Below are 21,934 nucleotides of genomic sequence, written 5' to 3' on the forward strand. Positions count from 1 at the left end.
CCCACTCCAGCTCCTCCCTCCCACCCCTCCCCAGTCACTACCTCCCGCTTTGGGACAGGACCAGGATCAGAACACGGAGCCTTGCAAATAAGTGCTTTTCTGCTGTAGAACTTTGGGTGAAGGGGATTGGGAGTTCTGCACGGCTTTGTGAATATGGGAGTCGTTCTTGCTGCTGCACAGGAGTGTCACATGGGTTGACCCGATTACCATGTGCCCAAACTATAACTAATTATTCTGTTGTTGGTAGAAAATTGGGTTGTCAAGGCTTGGCTAGCATGACGGGCATTAGGATGGATATTCTCTGAGTCTACAGGGAGGAGGGAAAAGCACTGCTAATCCCAACATAAAAATATTCTTTTTTTCACATAAGTTTTTTTTATTGTGAAAATACTGTACAGAGGGGTTACAGTTACATAGGCAAGGTAATGAGTACATTTCTTATCAAGCATTGTTGCCTCCTCCTTTGTTTCCCCTTCCCATCCCTTTCCATCTCATCCCCCCCTGCCTACGAGGTTTTTTTTGTAAGTTTATTCATTCTTCTTTAAAATTATTATCCTTAAGTAGTTGTACAAAGGAGTTACTGTCCGATAAGCTTTGTTGCTGTTTATTACTTGTAACCTGCCTGAATTTTGTGTATAAGGTACATAAAGGTTAAATTTAATTTTTTCCATATGATCTTGTAGATGCTTTGTAAAATGGTTGTGATGAATTTCTTTTGGCATCCATACCTTTAATGGACAACAATGAATGAGATTCTTTGATTCTCTGTATCCTCATTCATATTGTCAGTGTTTTGGCTGTTAGTGGTATCGGATTGGTGATATGGACTTATATTCCATCTACTTTGAAAGTCTTGAAGTTACATCACATGAGTCCTTCACCTGTGTTCTTGTCTTTAAATTTTGTGTGAAATTTCTGGATCTTTTTCCTGGCTGCGTAAACTTCAGAATCAATGCTCATAATCCACAAACCATCATGCTTGAATTCTGGGCCAGATCATACTGAAGCCATAAATCAAAGTGGGATGAAGGCTTTCTATTTGTAGACATTGCATATCTCCCCATTTATTTATTTTTTGATTCTTTTCATCAGAGTTTTGTCTGTTTTACTCAGCTATATCTTGTACATAAACTCTTAATACCAGTATTCTTCACTTTGAGGATGCTAGTATAAATGACATTTGTTTATAATTTGAAATAATTTCCCCTTTGTCATTGCTTATATATTAAAAGGCGATCAACTTTTGAGTATTAAAATTTAATCCTACAATCTTGTTATGATCATTATTTAGTTCCAGGAGTGTTTGCCATTTTCTTTCAAAGTTTCTTTTGAACAACCATGTCATCCACAAAAATTATAATGTATTATTCCTCCTTGTACATGGCATTATTTCCTTTTTATTATCTTACTTCCTTAGGATTTCCAGAACTGTGTTGAAAAGAAGTGGTGATAGGTTGGTGTGTGTGGTTTGATTATTAATCTGCCTAGCATGAGCAAGGCCCTGAATTCATACTCGATCATCTCCAAAATATAAAGAAGAAAAATAAAAGAAACAGAGAGAAAAGAAGGATATACTTGCTTTGCTCATGATCTCAGTAGGAAAGGTACAAGTTTCCCAGGTTTAATTATGATTTTAGCTATGGACTTTATGTAGAATTTTTTGGCCAGAGATGGGGCTCTCTTTCATTCTTACTTTGTTAGGAATGAGTATTGGATTTTCTCAAATTCATTTCCCCATTTACTGATGCAGATTTGTGAGATTTTCTTCTCTAGCTAGTTGATGAAATGGATTGTATCAATTGACTTTTGAGCGCCAGTTTGGTTTTGTACACTGGGATTATTTCACCTGATTATTGTATTTAATCCACTTTATAAGTTGTTGGATTCAATTTGCTAACATGTTGCTGAAGACTTTGGCACCTACCATTGTAAGAGATGTAAGTATGTAGTTTTCTCATACTTTCTCTTGTTTTGGCATTGTGATAATACTGCCCTTCACAGGGTGAACTAATAAGTGTGTTCTCTGTCCCCATCCAAATGAAGAGATTGTGGAGAATTGACATACTTAATTTTCCCTAGAAGTTTGTTTCAGTGAGCCCATTTGGGTCTTTGCTGCTTTTTATGCCCAGATTCTTGAATGACATTGTGTTTAATATGGGACTGGAGTCCTAGAAATTGGAGCCAAACATCTTCCAATTGGTTTGAATAATCACTGGATGCAAACTCAGGGATGATGTTTTACATTACTGAATTCATGGTGGTTATAAGATCTTGGTTTTAGGGCTAAATTGTAGCCATTGAAACATATAAGAAAGACGTAGTTGCTACTTGCAAACATTGCTATTTAAAACATTATATGCCTCCCAGATTTATAAATTATGCCAAAAATCTTAGCTAACTAAGGAGGTTGTTAGGCAGCCTTAGGCTATTATGATAAAATATCTGAGAGGAACAACTAAAACTCAGAGAAGATTTATTTTGCCTGATAGTTTCAAAGATTTCACTACAAAATTGACTACTTGGGGAGTGAGGAGAAGGAAAGGGAAGAGAAGAGAAAGGAAAACAAGGAAAAGGAGGCGGAAGGAAGAGAAAAGAAAAGGAAAAATGGAGGAAAGGTAGAAGGAAAGGAAAGGAAAAGAGGAAGGAAGGAAGGAAGGAAGGAAAGGAGAGAGGGAGGGAGGGAGGGTGATTATTTGACATAGCTTTATTATTTTTTATTTTTACAATGTGCTCAACTCCATCTTTTGGTTGTTTCTGGCAAGCAGTATGCATAAAATTTCTGTGTCATAGGAAATTCTCACATTAAACATTTGGTTGTAATTATTTTCGCTTTTCCCCCATGAAAAGTTTGAGATATTTAATGAAGAGCAATTTGTCTTCTTGGAAAATATATAATATCTTATGAACAACTTCAGACAATGTGGCATCTGTATTTAAATATAATAAAGATAAATGTTACAGTGGATCTCAGGAGAAAACTTTCCCTTCTTTCTATACAAAATATGACATGAATCACACAAGAAAAAAAAGCCCCAGTTTGTTATCAAATCAGTCGGTAACTCTTCGGCCATCATTAGCTGCCATCTTCTCTTTGTCTCAGCACTGCCCAAGCCGTGTGTCTTGCTGACCAGCCAAAACCCGTGAAAGAATACAAGTACCCTGAGAAGCTACCGGGAGAGTTGTACGACGCAAACACACAGTGCAAGTGGCAGTTTGGAGAGAAAGCCAAGCTCTGTCTTCTAGACTTCAGAAAGGCAAGTGACTCTTGGCCGGTGCTCGGTGCAGTATGATCGTAAGCTCACTCTGTTTTGTGTAGCTGACAGTGATGCATTCTGCATTTATTGGGTACCTACCAAATGTCAAATCCTGTACGTTAGGGCCGGGCTTGTGTAACAGGAAACACATGTTTTCCTGGTGGAGCGGATGGCTGTGGACGCTGCTGTGGGTATCAGATTTCCTTGGAGGATGGAGCTGGCATGCTAGGTCAGATCTTTCTTTCTGATTTATCATGTGGAAGTTCAGCAATAACTTTTAGTCAGTGTGAGTTGGCAAATTAATACTCTGCCTTTTTTTTTTACAAATGGTATTAAGAAAACAATGTCCCTCATCCCATCCCCATAGAAGCATAATTTATTAGAAAACAGCTGCCTAGCTAGGTTCTGACTATTGCATTCCCTAAAGAAAGTGTTTATAGAGTAATTTCTCATAGGAGGTGATATCTCCCTGCCCCTAAGGCTGTCACAGGGTGACTTCCTATACAAATTCCTCACGTAACACAGACACAGATGCTCTTCCTCGACAGGGAAAAAGCAAGCTTTAGGAACTTGCTGTTCTGAACCACAAGGAGAGCTCCTCATAAAGTAAATGAAAGTAACTGTCGTTGAGGTTTCTTTTATTCCCAGTTCATCTCGAAATCAGTAATAAAACAGACAAGAAATACAGTCCCCTGCACGTCCCCTCACATCTCAGAATGTGCTGGGAATATATCAGCTGACATCCCGTGTGAGAGCGCTCTCTCCTCTAAGGTCAGGTGGGGCTCCCCTAAAGAACAGCTACAGATCTGTGCCAGAGCGGGGCTCCAGCGGTTCCAGCTGCCACCAGGAGAGTAAATCGCCGGCAGCGCCACGGGTCCCCGTGCTGCCCCTTCGTGTGAGCAGAACATCTGAGTCGCTTATAAAATGCTTTGCTAAGTACTGCTTTTGTGTCTGTGAGGGAAATGATGGGCTGCACCGACATATTGTCTTTCCAGCTCTGCGGATGGCCTCCACCTTTGCTCTGACCATGGACTGTGTCATTCCTGGCTCCTGAATACTGTGGAGAGACAGAGCTAGGACAGGCCAGGGTATAAGCCCACATACCTCTGCTCCTACCTGCTTGGGAAGAAAAGGTGGACAGGATTGTGATTTCCAGGCTATCCTAAACAAAATTCAGTGATATGCAACTAACTAAGTTCCCAGCTCTACAGGAGATGTGTGTAGGGTGTTTACAGCAAGCCTAGCCACACGAGGCCCTACTCAGCATCTAGCTGAAACAGAAATGTCTGGAGGTGATGGAGACCTCGCCCAGCCAGTGTGAGGCCCTGGGTTCAAACCCAGTACTTCCAAAGGGAGGAAGGGAAGAAGAGAAGGAGAGAGGGAGGAAAGGAGGGGAAAAGGGCATAATGTCATTTTATTTTGCATTCTATTCATTTGTATTTTTGAAGAAAAGGTGTCTATGATTGATTAGTAAGGGAGGAACACCAGAAAGAATGTGAGTTGAATCTTTAATAATACTTTAATTTCTAGATATATGATGTGATTAGAATATTAAGAACTAGTTTCATGCAGGTGAAGTTAAAATGGATCACTAAAAGTTAAAGTCTTTCTGAGACAGCTCACACAAGTCAGGAGCCGCCTGGCGAGGCTGTGGAAACGCAGGGAGACACAGCACCATCTTTCAGTGAAGTGCCTCTCGCTGTGTTGCATTTTGTTTGCAGTCCCAGTCATTCAGGGCACTCAGCCATTACATTTCTGGAAACATAATACAGAACTTATTAAAATACTCAGAATGACTGTACAGGAAGTTTTAGAGACATTCCCATGATAGCTAAAGATACAGTATTCTAGAAGGTTCTGACATCTGATAGGTCCTGCTCTCGCATGTTTCTAGGCAGTTCCTTTGGACTCAAAGGATATGAGGATAAACACAACCCTTTCGCTTGAAGAGCCTTTTGTCATGTACCAGGCCTTGGTCCAGTCAACCCACAGAGCAGTCCCGAGTCTTCTTTCCTGGCCACCCTCTCTTTCATTCACACATGCCCGTCCCGCTGGGTGCCATCCCTTTCCTCCTGATGAGCCATTATGTGATGTCTGACTGCGTCCCTCTCTCCTCAGGCAAAGCCCTTCCCCTCTGGCAGGCTCACCCACACGCTCTTCCTCCCATGGGCCCTGAGTGGTGGTTTGTAAGTTCCCTTCCTGCTCCTCCCTGGCCAAGCTCAAGCTGCGGGTCACCTCCATTATGAAATGTCTTGCCTAGTGAAAGGCTCTTCATAACTTGAGTTTTCATCAAAGTGTGGGGGATGGTGGGCATACAGATAGATGCAGGGTGGGGTGGATGAGCGAATGAATGGTTGGACTGATGGGCCAACAGTGTCCTAACTGTTCTTAACTCATCGATTATAGAGATGGGCACATTGATAAAATCTGTCATCCCAGCGACTTGGGAGGCTGAGACCTGAGGATCACTTGAACCCAGGAGTTCTAGACCAGCTTGAGCCACATAGCAAGATCCTTTCTCAAAATAAATAATTAACTAAAAAAAAATTTAAGATTCAGAGACAGAGACGTTCGTGAAAGGTGGAGCTGAGAAAAACAACCACCAAATGTTAGCCAGGTTTTCTTAGTGGTAGCTTTTGGTAGTTGACTACAATGTTTAGAGTGAGCAATGTTAGGATGTATAATTTGTTAAATTTGTAAGTAAATAAAAACAAATACAACTGCAAGGATACAATGTGGGTTTTCTGGGTCCTTAGCTGGCTGCTTCTTTACCCTCTGTCGTTTTTACTGAGCAATCTTCACTTCAGAGTTCCATCAGGTGCTCTTCTCTGACTTTCCTCAGTGACACTTTGCCACAGATACAACACAGAGGTGACACTAACGGCCTTTCCCCTCCAGGACATCTGTAAAGCCCTGTGGTGCCACCGCATCGGAAGGAAATGTGAGACCAAATCCATGCCAGCGGCGGAGGGCACAGCATGCGGGCAGGACACGGTAAGGCACCGAGCCCTGCGACGTGACTGCCTGTGGGAGGCGGGGCGGCACGCAGGTGTCCTCATGTCACATGAGCAGTTATCACGTACCTGTACCTGTCCATTCCTCCAGCCATGCTGAAAGGCTGCGTTCATTTGATATTGAACCTGTGAACAGGACACCTCTTCACTTTGTGAAAATATAATGGATAACTACTAGGATTCTTAGAAGTGATGACTGAACGCAGTTAACAAGGGAAAGAGTACACCATTCATTTTAAGCAACAAAGGGAAAGAGTAAACCATTCATTTTAACCAACGATGGATCAGCATTAGGGACTTTCCACCTCTGGGCCTCAATTGGAAGACCCCGGGTGACCATGCTGACCTATTGTTGCTCTTGTGCAGAAAAGACAGAGCCACAGGAGAGAAAAAAGAAAAGTACAAAAAGGCAAGTGTATTAGCAAGCAGTGGAGAATGGCAGTGTTGAACCTGTCCAGTCAGCAAGTCTGTCTGACAGTTCCATACCTACTGAAGCATCGAACACCAAAGACATGTGCACCGGGAGGCATTCTGTGTGTGCATCCATGACACTACTACAGCCAGGCTCGCTGAGACCCAGCTTGACCCGAGCAGACCACTCCTCCCAGCCTCCTGAACACAGCAGGCCCAAGTCACACAGGAGAATGTTTAGAGGAAACACAGACAGAATATAAGACTCACAGACAGACCAGTACATGGAAGGGAGAGAGACAGATAGACAGACACCGAGAGAGATCACAGACAGTGGCAGAGTCGAGAGGCAGTCCGCCAAGCACAGCACCTGCTTCTCACTCCAGCCCAGATTTACCACGCCAGTGGGAAGGAACAAACAAGATTTTGGACACTCACCAGATCGTTGACAATACTAGAAGTTTCTCTAAGCTTCTAGACAGCTATTTTTGTTCTTGAAGTGTTAATTTTGGGGAGGAATAGTGAAGTTTTAAAGATAAAAAATGTCTGGGACTCAGTATTAAGAAGAGAAAAGGTAGACGGAATACAGGTGAGACACAGCTGGACCCACGTGGACAGTGTGGAGCGCGGGTCGGGTTTCCGGGGATCTCCGTGCTCTGTAGCCTGCCTGTTTTCATGTAGGAAGTTTCCCATTCAGCACGTTTTTTGGAGGAAGGATAGTCGCTCTCTGTTTTGCATCTGCCCGCTCTCCTGAGAAGCAGTAGCACGGCAGCATCAGTGGTGTGACGCGAAGTGGGACTGCCACTCTTCTCCCACCTGCCTGCCTGATTCAGGAGCAGATCCAAATCCCACCTGCAGCTTCCCACCAAGACACATTTTCCTGGGAGTATTTTCTAAGCTATTCGCCTTGGTGATTTGTGCTTTTATATTTGTTCCTTCCTGTGTTGGAAAGCTGTGATGACTCAATGGTTTTTAAAGCAGAACAAAATTTTTTAAATGACCACACACACACACACACACACACACACACACACACCCCTGGCCTCCCCCTCCTCCCTCCAGAGTCCAGCACTGCCGCCACAGCTAAGTTCACTCTTTTCTCTGTCCATCTTGTCTTTCGCTCTTGGGATGATCAGACACTCCACCCCCTGCTGCACAGTCCTCGGCTGACTTGCTCTGCCACCTGGGGAGAAGGCAGGTGGTGATGGTATTTTGCTTTGAAGAGGGGAGCAGACATAGAGAAGAGTCAAAGAATTGCTTGGATGAGGTTTTAAAAGTTGCTTTAGTCGAAAATTTCAACTTCATTACATATGAAGTAAGACATTGACAATTGTGTGCACGTGTGTGTGTGTGTGTGTGAGAGAGAGAGAGAGAGAGAGGTCCGTGGCATATTGTGTCCTAACCTCTGTGTCATTGGTCACTGAGATGGTGCATTCCTCTCTCGTGGAAGTGGCCAGTGTTTCTCACAATCCCAGGCTGAGGGCTGTGGTCTCGGGGACAGCATGGAGCTGGTGGCATCTCTGATCTCAGCCGGGCTCTGCTGGCATCACCGGGCGCTAGCATGAGTGGCATCTTCCCTCCCCTCCTCTCCCAGACAGCCTATTCCTTGAGGTCAACACCATAGCTCCATGGAACACAGGGTCAGACAACACGCAGGACTGGCGAGTCATGGAGGTGGAGACACCAGCAGAGCTCAGGGTGAATTGAAGCCCCAGCCTGCACATTGAGGGGATTCTGGAGAGCTGAGTGACCTCTCACCTGCCCTGTGGCTGAGCACAGGGCCCCGAGCCCAGGTGTGCTGCAGTGAGAAGCAGATGTCGGCTGAAATCCCAGGGTGCTGAGTCCTGCCTTGTGCCCGGCTGTGCTGAGCCTCGCCCCACACCGTCTCCCCCCAGCAGGAGCCGCGAAAGGCACCTGCTTCCACGCGAGGTCAGAGTTCACTGACTCAGGAACGGAAGGGTCAGACTCAACCGTCATGTAACACTTCTTAATTAAGTTCCAGGAGCACGGGTCTCCAAAGCAATCGGTCTGTCCACTTCCACGTTTGTGGATTTGCAAGTGTCCTGCTATATTAGGAAGACTAAGGAGCATAGAGCTGTTTGTCTTTGACCGGTACTCACTGAGCCTCGTGATGTTTATTTGCACAGTTCACAAAACTCCCCGGTAATCGCTGTTTTGATAGTCATGAAATGAGCCTTCCTAACTCTGCGACTCACATGGACCCTTTGTGTATTTATTTTTGAAATGTTTAGTGGTGCCGTGGAGGACAGTGTGTGAAATACGGCGACGAGGGCCCTAGGCCCACTCACGGCCATTGGTCAGACTGGTCTCCGTGGTCGCCTTGCTCTAGAACCTGTGGAGGAGGGGTATCCCACAGGGACCGACTCTGCACCAACCCCAGGTACGGCCCAGCGCCGCCCGTGAGCCGGCCCCCACGGCGCCCACGCCCAGCACCTCCGCTCTGGCTCTGCACAATCCTCAGGAAACACGGAGCAGGAAAGGCTCTTCCGCCATCATTCTTCATTGTGCCTTTCTGAGCCGAGGCAAAAGCAGTGACACCCAAAAGTGATGCTTAGGAACTGGATTTTAGCTAATTTTATTTGAAATACAAACCATCTGCTTAAATAGCAAAGACTTCGTTTGCTAAAAAAGGCAAACATTAGAAGGCAAATGAATAAATCAGTGAAAGCAGTTCTTTCATGAAGAACTGTTTTTTTAGCTTGCCCTTAGTATTCATCTTCTAACAGGTGGTTGAAGTGTGAGCCTGTGTGAGAGGCAGGACTTGGAGCCACAGCTCACATGGGGACTTGAGGCCTTCCCAGCCTCCGTCTGCTCCTCGGTCTGCTTCAGACTTAGGTCCTGGCATGTCACTCCTGTCCGCAATGCACAAGGCCCACTCATGCGGCGTGCACAGGAATCCCACAGGAGAGCGGGGCGTGGGGGGCTGTCAGCCCAGCGATGCTCTGACTCAGCCTTTCTGCTCTGCTCTGTCAGGCAGAGGTTGGACCCAGAAAGAAGTTGCTGTCTGGAAAGCAACGTTACTGAATTTCAGTCTGGGCTCTGCCCTTGGACCTTCTCGGTCATCTCTATACCTGGCAAAGCAGCTGCTCCCACAAGGACACAGCAGGGCAGCCCTGCCTGGGCCAGAGGACACTGGCAGGAAAAGAGGGCATGGCACCAGCATAGCAGAAGGCGTTCTCCAGAGAGCAGGGAAACGCAGACACCTCGCCCACAGACACCCCCCACACATACCTTACCCATAGACAGACACCTCACTTAGAGACAGATGACAGATAGACACACACCTCATTCACAGACAGACACCTCACCCAAAGACAGACAGACGCTTCACCCACAGAGGAACGTGTCCCCCCTCCCCACTCTGCGTGCATCAATACCGTCGCTCCATCTTCTCAGTAAGTCTCATCTCCAGGATGGAGCGCAAGGCTCTAACCGCAAACTGTGTGTTGCAGACCATCGCATGGGGGGAAGTTTTGTGAGGGCGCCGCACGCACCCTGAAGCTTTGCAGCAGACAGCAGTGTCCCCAGGACAGTGTGGACTTCCGCGCGGCCCAGTGTGCCGAGTATAACAGCAAGCGCTTCCGAGGCTGGCTCTACAAATGGAAGCCTTACACTCAAGTGGAAGGTAAGTCTCAACTCACCCTCGGGACAGACACTTCTTAGCCAGTCGCGCCATGGCTAGTGCTGTGCTCAGGTAGATCTCCTAGCTCTGAGACGTCACTGTGACACTCTTTTTTGAGGTATTTGTTTGTTTTGTTCTATCCACCGTCCTGTGCTGTCATTAACACTGGACCACCTGTGTGGTCAGAAATCCACAGGCCAGAGAATACAGTAAATTCATCAGAGATGATAACAAGGGGCTGGGAAGGTGGCTCAGTGGTAGAGTGCTGGCCTAGCATGCATGAAGCCCTGGGTTCAATTCCTCAGTACCACATACACAGAAAAAGCCAAAAGTGATGCTGTTAGTCAAGTGGTAGAGTGCTAACCTTAAGCAAAAATGAAGCTCAGGGACAGTGCCCAGGCCGTGAGTTCAAGCCCCAGGACTGGCAAAAAGTAGCTATCCTGTAATCTTAGCTACTCAGGAGGCTGAGATCTGAGGATCACGGTTCAAAGCCAGCCCCGGCAGGAAAGTCCAATAAACCACCAGAAAACTGGAAATGGCATTGTGGCTCAAGTGGTAAAGCACTGGCCTTGCGCTGAAGAGCACAGGGACAATGCCCAGGCCCAGAGTTAAAGCCCCATGACCAATTCCTCCCGCAAAATAAGTGATAACAATCCAAAATCAATGGTGAAAATTGGCTTAAAAATAAATTACAGTACTTGATGGTGATTTTTTTATAAATACCCATTACATAATTCAAATCATCCAAGAATAAAATAAAATGTGTAGATCTTTTCAAACAATTGAATCATTTCCAAGAATACTATATTCTGAGAGTATTATTCTATAATTATGCTCCAAGAGCTGTATATATTGAGAGTAAAAACGTTTATTCATCTGTAGGAGAGAAATAAGTATAGTCTTATATATGATTATAAGTATAATAATAATAAAAAGTTATTAACTCATATATCATAATAAAGGAAAAGTTTTCCTAGAGTGAGATATTTCAGTATCTTTGCTTCCACCATTTTAGTATATATGTTTCCCACAGAAGCAAAATTACAAAGTTAGCAAGTGCTAACTAGGAAAACACAAGCAATCTCATGACAGCTTATTTGGTTTTGTTTTACTCTGCAAAAACAAAGCCCTTGAGGCGCAGAGGAACATGATTGTTAGAAATAAAGGCAGAATGACCTTTGAAATTGGGTGAAGAATGGAGATGTCGCTGGCATGGGGCACATTCCTGTACTCTCCGCAACTTGGGCGGCAGTGGCAGGAAGATTGGAAGTTCTAGGTTGTAGAAGCCTGTCTCAAAAGTAGAATGAAAAGCAAAAGCTGTAGGGGGAGGGCTGTCTGTGGCTCTTGTTGTAGAGTATTTGCCTAGTGTTGATTCAGCTCCAAACACTGGAGAAAAGAAGCCTCTATGCCACTCAGATGATTGACTAACCATCCTAATAATCCTATGGACTATGCCATAGCACCTTGTATCTTGAGCGAGGGGGAAATGTCCAGGGGGTGGGTCTAGGGTCTGCGGAGAGTCCCAAGGCAGGCAGGTCTTATCTTTACCATCAAGCAGTTCCTTCTTTCCCTAGAGGAGAACTGAAGGAAAAGGGTTCCTACGAGAACTCTTTTGACTGTACGTGTCATAGGACCTTAGAGGGGGTTAGTGAAGAGTGAGATCCGGGTATTCCCTCCTGTTCATTCCCTACCCCCATTCCCGAGGATCTACTGTCCTTATAGAAAGTGTCACATCTAGCTTTCACCACAAACCATCTTACCAGTTTTCAAACGTTAAGTAGTTTATCTAATGCATTAAGAAATTTTGTGATTATTTTAATTCTCGTTACATTTTTGTAAGACCTTTGCCATTTTGCATTTCTACAAAACAGTTGTTATTTATGTTGTAAGATGTAAATGCTGTGGTCAAGTGAACAAATACTTATTGAATGCCTACTATGTGCCAGCTTCTCTGTGAAGAACAAGAGCAGTAAACAACATTGGAGAAAAAGCTTGTAGTAAAGCATTAAAAGCAGTAACAAATTTAAAGGGGGAAAAAAGCCAAAGAGGCAACTGTAAAAAATGTCTTTGCGATGTAATTTTGTGTGGGAGTTATTTTATGGGGGAAGAATAGAAAAAAAAAACTATCTAAAATTCAGAGGAAAAAATTATCCGAGCTTAAGTATCTTTCTTATTTGTGTTTGTGTGTGTATTTCTTTTTAAGATCAGGACTTATGCAAACTCTACTGTATCGCAGAAGGATTTGATTTCTTCTTTTCTTTGTCAAATAAAGTGAAAGATGGGACTCCATGCTCGGAGGATAGCCGTAATGTTTGTGTAGATGGGATGTGTGAGGTAATAACGATCACTTATTCATTCAACAAATATCTCCAGACAGTCTCCTTTGTGCCAAGCATGCTGTAGGAGCTGAAAGACCAGACTTCTAAGAGGAGTCCGCTCCCTCCACATCACAGCCCCGTGGGGGAGCAGGCCAGAGAGCCTGTATTTATGTCACTGCTCTGTTACCATGGAGATAACTCCAGAGCTTGGCAGAGGAGACAGGGCTGATTATTTCTTTAGATGTGGGGTTGCGACATTGCGGACACGCAGGAGAGTGTCTTGATCTAGATCTGAAGGGACGCAGTGGAGGAGGGGTGCTGGAGGGGCGTGTGGTGGAACCCGAGCCCGTGGGCTGCTAGAGGAGTCGAGGCAGAGCTGAGATGCTCCAGGGCCGTGCTGCCCTCTTTTAGAGAGGCCAATGCAGTCCTCAGGTCCTTCAGCCATGGGGCTGAGGGGCCAAAGTCCCAGGGGTGCCCCAGAGCGACAGGTTATAGGGAAGATGGTGGGCAGTCAGGGAGGCAAGGCAGACGGGGCCCTGGGTGCCACCTCGCTGCGCTCACGGCCGTTTCTGCGCGAGCCAGAGCCCCTCGGAGCCAGCAAGGCAGGGAACAAGCAGACAGGGGCCAGCGGCTGGCTTGCCACCATTCGCAAAGTACGAGGTGACAAGACTTTTCCTGTGAACACAATGAAAGGCTTACCAGAGGTGTCACACAGCAATGGGCAACATTGTTCCATGAAGAAGAGTTATCCTCTTAGGTCCTTAGTGAACTGTACACACACACACACACACACACACACACACACACTCACACACACTCACACGCATACACACACACGCTGCCCCTGACACCAGTCTCTGTGAGGCCTCTTCCTGCTTCAGAACATTTGTTTTGTCTTCTAGCTCATTTTAAAAAAATATTTCATCACTTTTCATGCATATAAAAGCGATCACAAATCAATTACCTACAGTGTAACTCTGAAATGTAAGCAGCTGAAAAACTGGCATCTGAACTCCTGTGAAATTTTATGGGACCTGGATTTGCTTAGTAGCAAAATGTGGCGGCTAGATGCCTACCTACCAAAGGACTCCTGCCCACGTTGAGCCCTGATTTTAGTGGGATCTTGCTTGTCCTTGTACTAAGCTGGTTATTAAGTGGAAGCCCACCCGCCTGTGTCTCTAACGGGCTTTCTTTAGGCTCAGGACCGGACATTGAAGGAGAGGACGGGTTGTGATTCACACTCAGGGTAGCAACATAGTCTCTCTGTGCACATATTGGGTATCCAATAACTATCTGTTAACGACCCCCACGCGGGTGCACTCCTCAGCTTAGTGGGAAGGAGGCGCGTCTTACACGGCGTCAGTGACGTTGTTGCTTCTGTTGTTCCTCCCTTCTCGAACGGCACATGACTTCGTGGGTCCCGCAGAGAGTTGGCTGTGACAATGTCCTGGGCTCTGATGCTACGGAGGACTCGTGTGGAGTGTGCAAAGGGAATAACTCAGACTGCACCATGCACCGCGGGCTCTACTCCAGGCACCACCACGCCAACCGTGAGTGTCACGGCGCCCCCTGCAGGCCTCAGCAGGGATGGCGGGGATTGGAGCTTCCCCCAGAGACGGGCCAGAAGGGGTGGAAGCGCTCAGCGCTCTGAATGCCCCTCCGTCTCTGTCTGTCTGTCTCTGTCTGTCTGTCTCTCTCCCTCCCTCTCTCTCTGTCTGTCTGTCTGTCTGTCTCTCTCTCTCACACACACACACACACACACTTCTTTGGTTTGGGCCAGAAGTGGTTGCTACTCTACTTGAATTAAAATAGTTCTTAGGAAGAATAAAACTTCCAAGAGTTCTGCTGGCATTGATAGCTGCAGTGTTACTGATGGCCTAACAGACCTCCCGCTGCCCACCCTGGGTTCCTGCGATCCAGCAGTAGAGAAGCCTGCGTATGTGAAATGTGTTTTCCTCTCTGCTTTATCCAGACTATTATCACGTGGTCACCATTCCTCCTGGCGCCCGGAGTATCCGTATCTATGAGACCAACGTATCTACCTCCTACATTGCTGTGCGCAATGCTTTCAACGCCTATTACCTGAATGGACACTGGACGGTGGACTGGCCTGGACGGTACAGGTTTTCCGGCACCGCCTTTGACTACAGGCGGTCCTTTAAGGAGCCTGAGACCTTAACCTCTGCTGGACCAACGAACGAAACACTGGTCATAGAGGTAGAGGCCCGTCGCTTGGTTCTGGGGCTGGGTTTGATGACCTTCCCATGTCTCTTCTAGGTTCTTAGCCTCACTGTAAGCATGCAGAAGAAAGTGAAGCTACAGAAAGCGAGAGTAATCCACCCAGCGGACTGAAGGGGGCAGTAGACTTGCTTTTATCATCCCTTCCACTCCCTGTGATGAACTCCTGTGTTTCCACACGCACCTGTGTTCCTGTCTGCGGGTCTTCATCCGCTGGTTTCTCTCCAGGAGTTCAGGGGCTGTGCAGGCTCCTCAGGAGAGGGCCTCTGGAGCCCGTGTTCTGGGCTGCCAGGTTCTGTAGTAACAGTGAGAGCCCTCAGCTGGAGCCCGTACTACATGATGCACTCTATTTCATTACTGACCCTCCCTGGCCGAGCTGCATCGCCCAGCAGCTGGGCCACCGCGATCTCAGTCCTCCCATGTGCCACCCACTGCAGGACAGGCTCAGGAAGTACAGGCCCCTTGTTGGCAAAACAGTTTACCCCACAGGCCTGGGCAGGTGGCAGCAGCAGGGAGTCAGGGTGCTGAATCCCTACCTTCCCTACTGTATCGCACAATTCAAGGAAAGTTTTGGGGGCAACCGTGGCCCCCTCAACCCACCTTTCCCCACGGAGTACTGCTATCCCAACCAATACGCCCACTAGTCGGGCTTGTCTGCACCTCTGCAGATCCACCTCACCCTCCGGTCCTGACTCTGAACACTTCACTTCCCACCCACCACAAATTTACCATGAACTGTTCCCTCGATTCCTGAAATCGCCTACCATAGAGAGCTTAAATAATCGGCCATGTTTGGAAATGAGCCAGGCTCCTCCAGCTGAGGCTCTTGATGGAAGAGAGAGCTGGGAACCTCTCCGTGTCCCTGCTGCCGGCCCCCTGTGCCTGTCGCCCAGCAGTACCGCTGGCTCCTGGGCTGTGTTTGCAGGTGGCTGGAGTATTGCTAGGGTAGTAAGTAGGAACGAATGTCTTGAATGTCAAGGACAACAGAAAGGGTGGAATCTGTGGCTCTCGCTTCATGATAAGGTTTCAAAGATAGCCTCCTCAGATTGTGCACATTCTGTGAGAGACTTTCACTGGTCTAAAGCTAGGAAGTGTCAGGTCCAAACACAATTCCACACTGAGCCCCAGCTCAGCCCTGCCCCCCATGGGTGCGTGACGTGGCCTTCGCTACCATTCATGCCTCTTGCCCCTGTACCCCTTATGCTCTCACGGAAGGGGGTGCTCTGACTAATTCTGGGCCTGGGTGACATCAATTTATACACTCTTCTGCTTACTTGGACTTCAGGAGACGGTGAGGAGATGCTCTTTAGCTAGCACTTTCTGATTCACTTGACGCTGAGGCTTGGTAGGGCTGTGGCTGTGTAGGTTTCTGAGGATTTGAATAGGGGCACTCATTGAACATGATGTGCAAGGATGGAGAATCTAGACTTTCCTAGACATGCTTGAGCCTCATTCAGAGCTTCGCCCCAGGTAGAAAACTGACATGCAGTTTGGCAGATGGAGAGTGTGTTCGTGATAGCATGCCGACCAACTTGTGGGTTAGGGATAGTAATGGTGTTTAAAGCAAGAATCTGTGTTTGGCCGGTGGCCGTTGATTTCACCACCGCTGGCTTTCTGCCTCCACAGCTTCTGTTCCAGGGCAGGAACCCAGGAGTGGCCTGGGAATACGCGCTGCCTCGAGCGGGCATGGAGAAGCCGCCCCCAGCCAAGCCCAGCTTCTCGTGGGCCATCCTGCGCTCGGAGTGCTCCGTCTCCTGCGGAGGAGGTGAGTCGCTCCCACACTGCTCCTGGCCATGGCGCAGGGCAGTCAGGGCCCCGTGGCTGCGGTCAGAACCATGCAGCGGTGTGTGTCCTCACCACACCCCGCGTCCTCACGACCAGCTCAGGGCCTCTCTGGGGATGCCACCTGCTTGCAGATCACCTAACCCAAAAGAATCATTCTCCCCTAGAAACAAGTTCTGCACAAAATGGACTCAATCTGCATCCCCTACTTCTTTCCTAAAGCATTTTGTTCCAGTGGGTGAAGTGTGTGGTTTTACTCTTTCCAGTTTCGCCCAAATGTGAGATGCCGGGACCGTGGGAAATGGTGCGGGTCCCTCTCCACCCTGCCTTCACTCACCCTTGAACAGACCTGCCACACGAGTGTCTTCCCTCCTCATCCAGTCCCCTGATGGAGGACAAGACTTACGGGCTTCACCAATCTTAGCCCTCCCCTCCCAAAAAACAGTGGAAAAGGAGGAGCCTCCCCAGCCCCAGCGAATGGTCCCTTGTCAGGGTGTTCAGGTCAAGTGCCTGTCTTGGCCCCTGACTCTCCCACCGCTCCCACACTCCTGTCACGGTCACAGCTAGCTCTCCAGCACTGCGCTGTGTGGACGTAGGCACCCAAGGCTTCAGATGGGATAGCTTGGAACCTGACAAATGGGCCACAAGTGCCTACATACAGGAGAGACATACTTCTGCTACAGTTTAAATGTGCTTATCTCAGACCCAGCGGGACTGGGCTCCACTCTCTTGGTCACTGGTGTTCATTGCACTGCAGAAGGGGCATTTAGGAAGATACGAGATTAGGTTGGAGCTACAGGGTAGAGCACTCAGGGCTGAATCTTGGTAGTTGGGAGCAAACCGGACAGACAGACATGCATGTGCTCCTGCCAGGAGGAAGCAGACAAGTGGCCTTTGCCAGAGGCCGTACTACTTTGCTTAGGCCTCCAGTCTGATTTTTTTTAAAGATAAACCTCTTTTCTTTGTCAAGTGACCTGCCTTGGGTGTTTCTTCACAGCAGTAAGAAGCTGATTAATACAACATCCCTGCTACTTTTGATGAGTGTGTGTTTCCGTGGTGGTTGGGGGGTGAGCTGGGTTTCTGTTACGCGGAGTGTGTGTGTCTGATCAGATGTGAAACGCCACCACCGTGCACACGTGTCCGCTGTCACTGCCGTCACCGCCGTCGGCATCCTGGGATGTCACAGGCTTCCACAGTGTTCAGAGTGATCCCTCCAAGCCCTCAGAGTTGCCCTCAAATACCGGGGAATTGTTCAGAAGGCCCCCGCTCCGGGTTCCTTTGTCTTCTTGGTCTGATTCTGAGGTTCTGGAAAGTTTGTGGGCTCAGTCCACTCTCCTCACACCAGGGGGGCAGCCCTCACTCTGGAGGTGATGGGGGAGGACTGCACACTGGGTATGATGCAGTCTCCACCCGCATCGGTGTAGTTTTGCTAACGGAATCGGTCCGACATCCTTCTTGTTCTTTATGGAAGAAGGGCAAAGTTGTTGGTTCCAGCTGGAATTCATTCTGTTAGTTGGAATTCATGAAAGCTTGGAGATTCTTTGATTTAAAACAACAACAACAACAAAAACACATCATCCTGAAGAATGAACACTCCCCTTCCAGATAGTTTGGCAAAATATGAAGATGTTTAAGTGCATGCAAGTGAGTGCCCAGAGCTGGTTTCTGTAACCAGATACCGCTCCCAAGCACAGAGCTCTTAAACTCCCTGCCGCCCGTGGCCAGGAGTGCTCTGTCCACAGTGGAAGTTTGGTTTTCTTTGCATTTTTTCACTTATGCCTTTGAATTTTATGCCTTTCTCCTCTCTTATCTATTTTTGTAGATCACTTTAGAAAGCAGGCCAGTGTGATGCTGGCCTTCCCGTGCACAGTGTCATTTTTCTTCCTGACAAGGTGAAATGACTGTTAAGTCTCGGTGAGCAATGACTGCATGGATGCACCCTGAGTCAGAGGAAGCAAAGCTGAGTCCCGCAGAGAGCAGGCCAGTCGCTCCATCACGCGGCCTCTCCTAACCGCAGGGCCGTCCCCTGCCTGCTGCAAAACCAGACCAGAAAACCAAACTCCGCCAGACGGGGCTGTCCGCATAGGCGTTCAGTCTTCTGAAAGAACTGAGAACTTTGCAAGCATTCAGAAAAGGGAACCTTTAAATTTAGTAACTTCATAGTACTTTGTTTATAGGCATATTAGTCAGAGCTGACCCAGAAGGAGATACAAATACATGTACGTATGAGTCATCGTGTACATCTTACAAATTTATATGGCTACATGGTGTTTATTATGAAAGATTAGCTCACATGGGCTAGAGATCATGAAGTCCATAATCTGCTATTCACAAACCCAAGGACCAGGTAAACTGAGGCACGATTCAGGTTTAGTTAGAAGTCAGAGATGACGTCGCATCGTGTCAGTTTTGGAGCTCGGATGGCAAGATTAAGGGCTAGTACTCATTATCGAGGTAGAAATCCAACCAAAATGTTGAGTAAATAAGTCTTTGAAATGCTGTGAGCAATGACCCAAGAAAAGAAGACAATTATCTTTCAAAAAAGAAAGTGTAATTTGCATAGCTCTCTCTGACTCTAGCTTTTTGCTCCCCACTCTTCCAAATCGTCAGTTAGCTGGTTGGTTCACCGTAATAGATTTTTTTTAATGTTTTGTATTTTTATTTATTTATTTATTTAGTTATTTTGCTGGTCGTAGGGCCTGAACTCTGGGCTTGGTCGCTGTCCCTCAGTGCTTCAGCTCAGGGCTAGTGCTCTAGTGCTTGAGCCACAGCACCACTTCTGGCTTTTTCTACTTAGGTGGTGCTGAGGAATCGAACCCAGAGCTTCATACATACAAAGCAAGTACTCTACCACTGAGCTACCTTCCCAGCCCCTAGATTTTTATCCTTCCATTTCCTAGATGTGTAATCATATCTTGTAAATCATATCTATTTTCCTCTTATTGTAATTTTCATGTCACTTATTTTATCTAATTCTATAAAGCAATGTTCTTATTGAACTTAAGGGAATTATTTGTAGTTTTCCCATAATAGTAGATTCTAGGCTTAAATAAATGAACAAATATCTATTTAGATAGATAAATACATCGATACAAAGATACTTAGATATAAATTTAAAGCATGTTGACATAAGGAAATTCCCATCTATTCTATGTCTCATTTACTTTTTTATAAGAATAGAGGCAGAATTTATCATAACGACTTTTATTACATTCATGGTGAAATTCATGTTTGTTCTTTCATTCTTAAAGTTGTGAAATACGCTAACAGATTTTCCTAATTTTCAGTCATTCCTGCTTTCTTAGTATGAATTGCCCTCTGATGATGTATTTTTATAATGAGCTACTTGATACTACTCTCTCTGGATATACTTGGTATTTTTCACATTAACATTCTTAAGAATTATTGAGCTGTAGCTTCTTTTGGGTGCTAAAATGTGCAAAATTTATTTCTTTCAATGGTGGAAACCATTTTATGCTCTAGCAATTTAAATTTTCTTTGTTGAGATTTGAACAGATTTGAATTTCACATGTTTAATTTCAAAACAGGAAACCAAACTAAAGCCATTATTTATAATATCATACTTCCTAAAGCAATATAGGAGTGGAGTTAGAAAATAAAAGCAGCTAAACTTTAAACTCAAAATACAACTGGAGTAAAACAGGTCAATTTTCCTTCAGTATGTATCAGGAAGACCTCTAACTATCTCTAGGAAATTATAAAATTACTCAAGGCATTCTTCATTTAATTTGGATCATTGCAATTATTTAATCTCAAAAGTTGGCATGATTCTCTGAAGAATGCCTTTAAGTGGACATTCGTTTCTTTTTCTGATTTAATAGTCTCATATATATAAAGCAAGAAAAAAAATATCTATTCACACTATGCCTCAGTAGGGATATATGGGTGAACTGGTGGAATATATCTCTACTTTGATGAGTTTTAGCTGGTTATTCATTCTTACTAATGTGTGAATGTGGGAATTTACTAACGTAAGAATATATTGGCCATTGTTTCACCAAGTACTTATGAATGAGAGAACAAATTAATCCTTGCAAGCTACTGAAATTATAGAAATGAGTAGCATATGTTCTCCACCCTCCAGAAATGTGATCCAACAGATGACACATACATGTTATAATAAGAACCACCATGTAACACGTTTTCCCAGTTGGGAAGGAAAGATGACACTACTGCCACTTTTCCAGGACAAGTGAGCTTAAGCCTGAGCTAGCCTGATGTCAACTGCTTCTATTCTCATCAACAAATGTGCAGGGATTTCCGCACTGATGAGCAATTCTCTACCCTGGGCACCAGCTGAGAGACCAGTCATTGAATTCAGTTCTGACAGTGAGTTTATATACTGTTTTATTTAGTCATCAGAGAGCTGAATAACTCCAAAAAATTACAAGAATATAGGTGCCACAAGTCCACTTCAACAGTGCCAATAAATGGGTGGTTTGGGACTCAAACCCAGGGCTCCTGACTTTGAATCGCTGATCTCTGACCCCTCCGAAGTTTGAGTCTTTGGAGTGCATTATTTCCTGCTCAAGGGGCTCAGTTCTTTACACGCAGTAATGACAACATGTTAGACTTGTTTCCACAGTGTGTTCTAGAGACTTAGTTTTCTTTACCAAGGGCTTAACTTTCCGGGGAATAGTGTCAGGAATTGCTGTGCACCCTTGCTTCTCCAGAACTCTCTCTTTGGTCAGTTCTCTCCTGACCCAGCTCTGAGGACCTGGGAGTGACGGTGGTCTGTCCAGTGGGTGGTGCGTGGCAGACGGCAGGCTGGGCCTTGCAAAGGTCAGGCTGCAAGGGCGAGGGGGGGAAGCGGTGACTCACACCAGTGGCCCGGCCCCCATAAAAACCACTTCTCTACCTTCATGCATGTTGTCGTAGTCATCTTAAACCAGTAGTTGTGTGGTTTTGATTCCTTGTTTTTTCTTCTCTATTAAACAGACTTCTGACGGTCATCCTTCAAAATGTATGTGTGGTTGTAGTCCATTTTTATAGCATAGCAAAACATTGAAAACAAGCCATCGGCCGTGTTGACCGTTGTGGCGTGTACAGTCGAAGGGCATTGTGCACATTCCTGGGGCTGGACAGCCAGCCCTGAACTCCTCCCACAACTTCTGCCTGACATCTCCTCCGTACTCATGAACACTAACTCCTCACTCTCCCTGCCTGAACCCCGGCAGCTGCCATTCCACAGATCTCCAGGAACACTTCCTTGGCGATCAGTTGAATGAACTGAGCTATTGAATGCATTAAGGG

The 21,934-nt window shown here is 46.2% G+C and overlaps 1 protein-coding gene across 1 annotated transcript in view; it reads left to right on the forward strand.

Annotated features, from left to right (window-relative positions):
* Adamts16 (ADAM metallopeptidase with thrombospondin type 1 motif, 16) overlaps nucleotides 1-21,934 on the forward strand; it is a 99,799-nt gene that overhangs the window by 45,514 nt on the left and 32,351 nt on the right. Inside the window, exons 9-16 of the mRNA XM_013013835.1 lie at nucleotides 3,101-3,254; nucleotides 6,153-6,248; nucleotides 8,932-9,080; nucleotides 10,153-10,325; nucleotides 12,526-12,656; nucleotides 14,067-14,190; nucleotides 14,613-14,857; nucleotides 16,505-16,643. Of these exons, the coding sequence (XP_012869289.1) occupies nucleotides 3,101-3,254; nucleotides 6,153-6,248; nucleotides 8,932-9,080; nucleotides 10,153-10,325; nucleotides 12,526-12,656; nucleotides 14,067-14,190; nucleotides 14,613-14,857; nucleotides 16,505-16,643 (1,211 nt within the window). The remainder of the gene's footprint in view (nucleotides 1-3,100; nucleotides 3,255-6,152; nucleotides 6,249-8,931; nucleotides 9,081-10,152; nucleotides 10,326-12,525; nucleotides 12,657-14,066; nucleotides 14,191-14,612; nucleotides 14,858-16,504; nucleotides 16,644-21,934) is intronic.

The sequence above is a fragment of the Dipodomys ordii genome, unplaced genomic scaffold (assembly GCF_000151885.1).
Source record: "Dipodomys ordii isolate 6190 unplaced genomic scaffold, Dord_2.0 Scaffold21, whole genome shotgun sequence".
Lineage (NCBI taxonomy): Eukaryota > Metazoa > Chordata > Mammalia > Rodentia > Heteromyidae > Dipodomys > Dipodomys ordii.